This window comes from Zosterops lateralis, assembly GCF_965231275.1.
Source record: "Zosterops lateralis genome assembly, chromosome: 7".
Classification (NCBI taxonomy): Eukaryota; Metazoa; Chordata; class Aves; order Passeriformes; family Zosteropidae; genus Zosterops; species Zosterops lateralis.
The window spans coordinates 10,373,293-10,383,576 of record NC_139767.1 but is presented as its reverse complement, the minus strand read 5'-3'; the positions used below and the strand labels follow the sequence as shown (position 1 = coordinate 10,383,576).

The 10,284-nt window shown below is 46.0% G+C and overlaps 1 protein-coding gene across 4 annotated transcripts in view; it reads left to right on the top strand.

Moving 5' to 3' along the window:
* The first annotated feature begins 225 nt into the window (after window positions 1-225).
* The window catches only part of ANKRD44 (ankyrin repeat domain 44), a 130,521-nt gene continuing 120,462 nt past the window's right edge, over window positions 226-10,284 (top strand). For all 4 annotated transcript variants that reach the window (XM_083865227.1, XM_083865224.1, XM_083865226.1 and 1 more), the window contains exon 1: window positions 226-257. In XM_083865227.1, coding sequence (XP_083721353.1) covers window positions 231-257 — 27 coding nt within the window. In that variant the 5' untranslated portion in view covers window positions 226-230. The remainder of the gene's footprint in view (window positions 258-10,284) is intronic.

Genomic DNA, 10,284 nt, shown 5'->3' with positions numbered 1-10,284 from the left:
GGCTCGGCTCCGCTCCGGCAGCGGCCGCGGCGCGAACAAAGGCGGCGGCGGGCGGCAGGCGGCGGTGGCGGTACGGCAGCCCGCCTCCCCCTGCTTCCTGGGCCGGCCCGGGCGAGCGGCCCCCGCCCCGCGGGAAGCGGAGCCGCCGCAGCAGCAGCAGCAGCGCCGGTGGCGGGGCGCGCTGGCCGCCCGTGGCGGGAGCTGCATGTGCGCGGGAGCCGCGGCGGAGGATGGCCGTGCTCAAGCTCGCCGACCAGGTGGGCGCCGCGGGCGGGCGGGAGCGGGCGGCGGGCTCCGGGCTCGGGCTCAGCCCCAGCGCAGCCCCCGGGGCGGTGCGGGGCCGGGGGCGGCCCTTCCCCTGCCGGGAAAGCCCCTGGGCGGGGGCGCCGTGCGGTGCCCGCTGCCCGCCGAGCCGCCGCCGATGCGCCTCTCTTCCCTTGCCTTGCCCTCCCCTCCCGGCGGACATTGTCTGTGCGCGGCGGGCCGGGGGCTGGGGCCGGGGCCGGGCAGGGCAGGGCGCAGCTCGGGGTGCCGGCAGCCGGTACCGGTACCGGGCGCTCCCCCGGCCCTGCCGAGCTCCGCCCGCGGTCCCCGGTGGAGCCGAGACATCTCCCGCCGCCGGGGCGGGATGGAGCTGGATGTCGGCTCCTTTCGAAAGGCCTCTCGGCTCTGCCTGGCGTTCCTTTGGCTTTCTCCATCGTTTCGTTGCCGTGCCATACGTAGAAATAATTTTTCCTTTTGACTTAGGAAATGCCTCCTCGGATAAGCTGTTGCCGTTCCTCACAGGCTACTAGGAAAACCCGTAGTATTAACACTTGGATCGTGTTAAATTTAGCAATGGGCAGACAGCTGTAATCGGTATTAAAGTATTTCTTATCATTGGTAGCTAGAAGCATTATAAATATTTAGTAAATTGATATTATGACTCCCACATCCTGATTTATCCATATACTCCACCAACTGTTACACATTTTGCGTGCTTTAATCTGCTATTTTTAATGCAGCGTGGTGTGCCTGTGATCTGCAGCGTGGGTGTCCTGCAAGGCTCAGACCCTTCCTGTGGGGTTCAGCAGGGCTGCCTGCAGCCAGCCCCTCTCCCAATATGTGTACTTGGAGATCACAAGCCTTGCTCGCAGTCTATTTATGTTTTTCCAAAAAAATCTCCCACATGCACAAAGCTGCCCCATAGCACACTGAAAAGAGTTTTGAAAGCAGCAAATGATAAAGCTGCTTCTAAAGTGAAAGCGGTACTGTGGGACCAGGCTATAATGTGTTTTCATGTGTAACAGAGGGCAGAATTTATGGGCTGCCTCCTGACATGTCCCTTGAATATCCTCATCTTTAGATCTGATGCTTATGACTGGCAAAGAAAATGTTTCACACCATGGGGCTTCACTACCCCATGATGCACGGATCTAGTCTCATAAATAAGGAGATTCAGGTAGCTGTGTGTTAAAAATCCAAACAGCAAGCATTAATGTTAAAAATACATGTGTTACAAAGGACCAAAATTGTACCATTTCAGTGCTTTTTCCATGTTTAGTGAAGCCCTTGAATTTACTGCCTTTAGCATTTTTAAACCTTTGCTGACATCTTACAGCGAGAGTTTTGCTTCAGCAGCAGCAGTAGAAGTCAAAATAGATTTAAGTCAAGTAGATCATGCCTTGGTGAAGTCTGTAATGCTGTAGAAAAATGATAGGCTGTTGTCTAAGGATTCTCCCTTTTTGTCTTCTCTAAGAACCCTCAAAGCAGAGGGAGGAGGCTCCTCAGAGCTGCTGTGACACCTCTGCAGTGTGCCTACTTTGAGAATGCTCAAAATTTTGGTGAATGCTCATCACTGTTCCTGGTCAGGCTGTGGTCTGGGATGTGATAAGACAGGCTGATAATTTTTCTTTGTGGACATAGGTTTCCTGTTTTTTATAGAGCGATATGTTGGTCTATCTGTACCCATCCTACTGGATGTCTTTTTATTTCCTTTATTTTCTTCAACAGATCGTTTTCTTTCACTTCTGAGATAGTGGGGGAGGACACATTCAGAGCTGGCTGTGGTGCTTCCTCTCGGCCGTTGGGCAGAAGTTTTTGTGTGCCTGGTTCTGTGTGCTCGGAGCTGCTGCTGGTGGGGCCATTCCCACCTGCAGCCTGAGCAGTGTCACCAAGGCACGGGGCTGCACCACAGCACCTCTGTGTGCAGCAGGACAAGCTCTGCTTCTGTTCTGCATCACATTGGAGTGCTGCCCCCAGGCTGACCCACCTTTAGCAGAGACACAGTAGCAGCAGCCTCGTGTGGTTATAGACTCAGTCAAAACAGAGGTGAATCTGTGCTGGAGAATAATGTGTCTGGGAAGATTTGCATGCCTGTACCAACTCCTGCATGTACTCAGGCTCACTGGGGTTGTGGGAGCAGGCTCCTTCTGCATTTCTTCCTGCTCTTGAAGATTGGGGCAGCTGTGACAGTGATAACTTGCAGCGATTCAGGAAATGGTTTCCTTTTTCTTAAACACCAAAGGCCACAGCTCACAATGTCCTGCAGTGAGATGTGGAGTATGAGGCACACTCCACACGTCCCTGCAGTGGACCTGGGCTGCTGTAAGTGACTCTGTGCTGCTCTTTGTGCACCAAGTGTGAGCTGCTTCAGGTCTGAGCTGTGATGCTCAGGGGAGGCTGACTCTGAAACCAAGAGCTCTCTGCCTGTCATTAGGATTTCTGTAGCACATGCTTGCTTCTGGATCCATGACTTTTTTGACCAGTGAGGAGAGCATCACGTAGGAGATGACTAGTGAACCTCCCTGCTGAGAGTTTAAATATGCCTTTCTCTTAAGTGATCTGTTTCCTCCTTGCCTCTATGCTTGGCTTTTCTTACCAAGTGTATCTAACAGCACACGTTATATTCAGACAGATGAGAAATTAATCACACCACTTCTCAGACAGGCTTGGAAGACAGACAAATGTTAATAGTTGCTGCTTTTTTGATATAGCTGAATGGTGCTAAAGTATTGCTACACTTAAAAGAGATTATCAATTCTTTTAGCTGCATTCACTTGTTAGGCAGGAGAGCTTAGTTTAAGAGTTTAGCATTAGTGTAGGTTACTTGAATTTGCTTCCAGTGATGGTAATTATTAGCTCATCAGTTGAGCCAAGAGAAACCTGTAAGTGGTTTAACCACAGGAAGTGTATTCTACCATCATTCCTTTCTAGATTAATTTCTTTCAGGCCTGTAACTGCTCACTTTTGAATGACTAAATGTTAAGCAGAAAAAAAGCTCAAATAATTGATAAAACTTAAACTAATTCATAGGTTTATAATCTTTGTGCATAGTGGTGTCTGTGCATTTGTAAACATTCTGATATTCTAGTATTTCTGTTGTCATATACAAATATTGCAGAACTTGCTCTAAATTTTAACACATTTATCTGGTCCTTTTTTTTATCATCTCTGCAGTGAATGTTAATTACAGCAAGCATGCAAGTTACTTTAAGGACTGAAAAAAAATTTTTTTTCTTTTCAATTCTAGGAGTTACTGCCATACTATTCCCTATCCAAGTCACTGGCTGTACCTTTTCCATTTCAGTAAGCATTAGTATTTTATATTTTGTGAGGATGCAGTTGCTTATGATAAAAGCCTCTAGCTGTTGCAATTAAGCTAGAGTTTAGAAGGAGCAGAAGACAAGTGCTCCAACAAGAAAGCAACCAGAGGCTTTCAGGTGTGAGTGGCACTCTCAAAGGGTGAAGGTATTGATTTGCTTGTGACTTTTGTGGCTGCTTTTTGAGCAGCAGTTGTTGCCTGGACCCACCTCTCTTTTCCTTTGAGTAATCAGCACATGTAGGGTTCTTACTGCTCCCACTCTCTCTGCTTGATGTCTGCAGTTCTTTGCCCAGCTTATTCCTCATACTTGCACCAAGTAACCTGGTTTCTTGAGAACTATTTGTTTGCCACTTGTGAACTTTTCCAGAGAAAGCCGGGTAGGTGAGGTCCCTTTGAGTGCTTTTCATCTTTAGGACTTCCACTGCTGGTTCTGGGCAGCAAACAGACAATTGCTCCTGTCAGCACAGTGTGAGGGGGTAAAATATTTTAAAATAATTCTATATGTAAACTTCTGTGATTCAAGTTCTGGAAATTTATTTTGGAGGAACCTAAAATTTCTATAGTGTCGCCATCTCATTTTCAGTTTTGCCTTACCAGTTGGGGTCTTCCTTGCAGAGTTGCCAGCTCTGCCCCCAGGCCTGCAGGTGGTCTCTTTAGCTAACTCTGTCATCTTCTTTCTGTTTTAAGCCAACAAAGTCACTCTGTGCATGGCTGTTTGATTTGGGATGCCAGCTCTGCCTTCACCTCAGTGGCACAAATGTGCCCATTGAGCCCGTCAGAGCGGGGTGTGCGTGGGGCATGTGCTGATGCCTGTCAGAGGCTGATGCAAGCTCTCCATTGCCTGTTGTTGGCTAAAGTTCTGCATGTTTGCAGAGAAAGTGTATCATTCTGTCTTAGAAAGACATTGAGAAGGTTTTGTATCAACCTTTGTAAAAAATAAAATGAGGAGTTGCCTAGGAAGTGCAGCCTGTGTAGGTGCTTTTAAGAGATGCAGTGCTTGGTGGTTTCATGCCTGCACTGCCAGATTCAGTGAGGAGCTTGCTGTAAACCTGAGACAAACACAGGCTCTAGCTAGCCTTGGGCCAGTGCACCTGGAGGGTCATAGTTTACTGTGCCTTCAGAGTCACCAGCCCCGGCCCTGTATGTACAAAACAACAGAATTACTTTTAGGCTGCCCTCACAAGCATGCATATGCCTGCATAAGTGTAATGGAGCCCAGATAAATGGTAGTGTATGTACTTAGGCTGCTATTAACTGCAAGCCCTCATCCTGTCTCCTGGTATTTTGCCTGTTGTCCTTGATTGCTGAGGGTAATGCAGTGTGACTAGAACTGAAAGGACCATTTCTCTCCCTTTTCCAAATGTTTTCCTGCATTTGACAGTTCTTTGCTGACCATCAGGATCTTTTTTATTATGGTCACAGAGAAACAGCATTAAACAGATGTTTAAATGATTTTAAACAGTTGTCAAAGATCATAAAAATCCTCTGGCAAAGGCTGGACTTGTGTCTGAACACACTTAAAACCAAAATGAGTACAACAGTAACAAATAGTCTCCTAACAAAACCAATTACATTTCCAAGTGATGGTGTGTCTAACTTATTTCAGAATCATTTAATTGACAATATCTTTCTGTGTATCCCTTCTCTCTGACACGTAAAAGCATCTGAGAAGATGCCCCTGAATCTGCTGTATAAAATAGGAGTAATGAACCTGTGCCCCATGGCCACAGGCAGCCCAGGAGTTAATTTGGTGTGGCATGAGATGCCACGATTCCTCCCCTCCTCATATTATGACTAGATAATATTAAGGTGTGTATATTAATTTGCACTCTTCTAAGTGGTTTTGAAAGGGCTTACAGCCAGAAAGAGATAATCCATGTTAGTACAAAATACTCAGCCACAAAACTAAGGTAATTGTGGGGAAGGAAGGAGGAGGAATTTACCCACAGGAGTGTGTCTCTATTATTTTGTGTGAAATGAAAATGTGGTTGGACCAAAATAACTCCACTGGCTGCCACTGTCTTTCTAGAGCCATGATATTCCTAAGTATCATGAATACTGTGAGACATGGCTCCATGCTTTTTAAAATAAAATAAAAACTTTGGAAAAACTGGGACGTGCCAGAATTCCTGCCATTGTTCAGAGCTGGTAGGAGTGATGGTTGCTGCTATATGGAATAGACCACCATTGAACTATGTCCCTGTGCTCCTTCTAAATGCCTCCAGGATGGTCCTGTTCAGAGGAGGTGGCTTTGGGTCACCAAAGAGAGCAAGATACAGGCTTGAAAGCTTGAAAGGGAAGCTGCTGCTTTAAAATTTTTTTTTTTTTTTTTTTTTTTTTTTTTTTTTTTTTTTTTTGGTCATGACTTCTGCAGTGTTTCACTTCCTGATAATTTTGTAACTTGTTTCAAGGTAAAAGAGAAGCACTTAAGTCAAGAGAATTTCTTGTGTAACAGAGGGTGCTCAAGTGTGTGGTAGATGTTTCTTTAGCAGAGAAATCCGCCAGAGGTTTGCTCTTTGGTAATGCCGGAAAGGTCTGCAGTGGTTGTGCCTGGATGCCTGGCTGTTTGAGCGGGGTGTGCCTGTCACGTTCGGGTGTTAGTTTATCTTGAATTGCAGATGGCATCCAGCAGAACTTACCCTCCTGTACCCTCTGAGGTGTGGTGTTTTATCCATGCCTGACAAGTGCCTCATGACCTCCCCCCGCTCATCTCTGAAATGAAGATGTCGTTGTCATGGCTACATTTAGCAGAGAAATAAACACTGCTCCCAGCTTGGGTGCCTGTGTAATGGCTCGGTTCCAGGAAGGTGCTGTTTTTACCTGGGTCCTCGCTGGAGGGTGGGCAGATGTTTTGGGCTGGGAGTGGCGGTGCCCGGGCTGGATGCGGCCGGTCCCCGTGTCAGCATCACCGCTCCGCTGGCGGGCACCCTGCGCGGGGAACAGAGCCCTGCCAGCAAAGGGAACGTCTGAGCGCTGTTTCTAGAGGTGTAGCCGATCCTGCTGGTTTGTTGCCGGGGGAGGCAGAGGCTGGATGTGCGGGCGATGGGAGGTTTCCCGTGCTGGCTTTGCGGTGTGCTCGGGAGGAGGCGGGCCAGCGCCTGCTCCTCTTCCTGACGCTGCCCCGCTACTGACAGATCAGATGTGTGTGTGTGGAGTGAGCAGCTCACTCTTGAGGAGCCACTCTTGGGTTTATTGCTGTCTTCAGGCTAATAACTAATGCTTCAACTAGCATACCGTGTTCTTAGGCTGTCTTTAATCTCTGTCCAGAATGTTTTCCTTTCCGTGGCACTAATACAGGAACTACCCTGGTGTTAAATCTCAGAATGCCTAGGTTGGAGGGGACCGCCAAGATCATCCAGTCCAGCCCATGATGCCGACAGGAGCCAGATACTGTAGGTGTAAGCCTGTTAGGAAAATGTTTCAAAGTATATTCTGACAGCATTGAACATTTCCTCTGTTTTTATTCCTGCTTTTCTTGAGTGCCCTACTTCACATGCTGCCTGTGTGTGTTGCAGAACATACAGGTGAGCTAAACTTGCTGACAGAGGACTACCTCTGTATTTTAACCCTTTAGTGTGGTTTTTTCTCTGTTTCCATATTTAAATTAGCTTTTTTTGTTTGTTTGTTTGTTTCCAGAAGTACATATCTGTCATTTGTCACTTTTTTTTTGTTAGCTGGAAGGCTTGGGCTGGCAAGTTCCCACAGCTGCTGTTTGTGGCTTCAGCCTCTTTTATTTTGCTGCACTAGAAACATGTAGCAGCATGTTGGAACCCTTCAGCCTGGTGATGGGTGGGAATCAAAGCATTACAAAATTACATTTAAAGGGGAGAAATTATTTTGCAGTTTCAACCAAGGGTTTGAGGTCATTCTTGGAAGTTTGTGAGGAGTTGGTCAACAAATTACAGCATTTAGTTGTGGCTAGGTAATTGTGACATTCTGAAAGAGCGTGTGCTTTTTGCTGACAGACATTTGCATGTGTTTTGCTTTTGGGGGAAGAAAAATCTTTCCTGTCTGCAGATGTACAACCAAAAATGGAGGCTGTTGAATGAATTTTGTCCATGCAGTGCTGAGCCTCCTGGCCTAGCAGGCTTGTCTGCTTGATGTTTGTTCTTCGTGTTACGAGCTGGTTTTATATACGGACGTGCATTTTTGTGCTGGAATTATTTGTCAAGGCTTGGTTTGTTGTTTTTAAAAGAGCACTTGGGGAGAATGCCCTCAGAAAGCCCCGCTTCCCCCTCACAGCTGCATGCTACTGCATCTTTGTGAGGAAGTAGGCAAAACCAGAGCAGTTAACTCCTGCATGTGGTCTTAACTGATGTACCTGATGGCATCTATTTACTGAGCTAAGACTTCAGCTCCTTTCCATAAAGGAATTGGTTTCTTATGGAAAACCCTTGTGTTACTGAATTATGTATGTGTAGGATTGCTTCAAGGGCCATGTGTTGGTATCCTTAATGGCACAAAGTCTGCAGATAATCTCTAGTGATGAATAATTTTCTGTTTAAGCCTTAGGATTTTTATCCTGGCAGTTTTTTGGATCTCATTATATGGCCTGTTTTTTTTCCCCATCTTGCAGCCTTTGTAATTTTATAGACTTGTTGCTTGAACAAATGTCTTTTGTTCATGCAAAAGCTTTAGCAAAACAGTTGTTTGATGTCTGGTTGGTTGCATACCTCTAACTACATGTAAATGAAGTATTTCCAGAAGTAAAGAGCATGTAACTTACAGAAATTTAGGAGTAAAAATGTAAAAATCAAGTATCTGCAGTGTATCAGCTGAAGAGAAATGCACCATTAGGTGCACAAGCTTTCACATTCTATATATGATCAAATAATTTCTGGGAAAGGAAATGAGTGTGAACATCAAGAAGCTTTTATATGCACTTTGTCATTAATAATGTAGATAATACCATTCAGATGGAGAACATAACCCATTTTATCACAGCACCATTTTAACATGATAGGCTCCTTGTCTTTCCAAGGTGAAAGGGCTACAGATTGCCTTTTGAAATCTCATCCTCGAATGAAGTTTTGCTTTTGGCTGTGTCAAATCTAGACCAGCTTTGCAGGAATATGGGGAAGCTGCTTTGTATTTATAGTAACACACTGGTAGCAGCACCTGCCTTGCTGTGTTTCTGTGTATAAAGTTAATTTTCCCCCTTCTTCTAAGAGATAAAGGTGGACATCATGTCCTTTTCACTGGTGTTTTTATTCTTGCCTCTCTAGGTGTTTGTTTTGTTTAGTTTTTTTAATCAAGGTTACTTCTTTTGTCTTCTGTGCAATAAGGCAGCACAACAAAGCTGTGCCTGTGCTGTTGGGCCTTGCTGGTAGCAGTAGATGGGTACACCCGGCTGGGCTGGTGTCACCTGGCTGGGCTGGTGTCACTGCTGGAGACAGCTCCTCTTGCTATGGGAGATGGTGCCAACAAGGAGCCTGGCATCTTGAAGCTGGAATCCCACAGTATTATCTGGTAAAACACTGATTTGCTCAGTGTGGGCTTTAGTTGTTTAGCATGCCCAGGGTAAAAAATTAAAGAACAAGGGCCCAAAAACCCCCATATTGTCCTTATGCTTCCAGCTATTTTAATTTGCTTGCCAATGCAACATGCAGCACTTACTTCCAATTTAAAATCACAAGAGGGACTTCTTTAGTCATTGACTCCAGGAACATTTCCAAAGTGTTCTATTGATGATGTAAATGTGGTGTGCCAGGTTCTGCAACCATTGCCTCTGTTTGAGAGGAGCAGGCTTAGGTGAGTGATCTTGTTGCACTCTGCTTGGCATGAATCAAGCCTAGTATGAGGATTTTTTTTTCTTTTAATGTAAACAATCCTTAATCCTTTAGCTATATGCATAATCCTGCTCCTGTTTAGGAGATGTGACCCAGCTTCTGATGGCGTTTCCCTCAAGTGGAGCCTGCTGCTCCAATAAACTTGGCTGGACATGAATCTGAGATTTTTTTTTTTTTTTTAAGAAGCTGCCAAGGTGGCTTTAGAGTTTGGAGAGAGTGAGGTGGAAGGAGAAGAGTTGCCCTGGGCAGCTGTGGCAGAGAGCAGGAGGTATGAGAGGAGAAGGCAGGCACTGTGTAGCTGGAAGGTGCAGTGCTGCTGCCTGATGGCACTGCCAAGAGAAGGTGCTTGTTACCCTTTTCACAGCTGGAGAACTGCACTGCAGAGAAATACTGTGACTTGAGTCAGGCTGAGAAGAGGGCTGGTGACAGAGCAAGAGCCAATTCCTGATTACCTCTTTCAGTGCCTGATTCACAGTGATGCCCTTCCTTCCTGCAGGTTGTTTTAGCACTGTTTACCTTATGGGCTGATGCCAGTCTCATGATGTTGCAAGGTGAGAAATGAATGGTGGCATGCATTGTCATAGTACAGTGGTAAATTCAATGAACATATTAGATTTTTTAGATATTTGTTCTGTAAACTGTAAAATCAGCATTGCTGCTGCTTAAGACCTAGTGCTCTGCTAGGAAATGGTTTCTAGGTCACTTGGTAGGTAAAGACTTATTGTGGCTGATTGCTGTGGGTGGCTGTCTTTGGTCACTAATCCTGTGTCATAGGCTTAGCACTGTGTCCTGGCAGCACAAATGGTAAAAGTGAGATCAGCCTGTTATGCATCAATACTGCTTGTTTAGCCTAAATGTCCTAATAATCCAGGACTGCCGGACTCTGCCATGGAGCACACATACACACAAAGC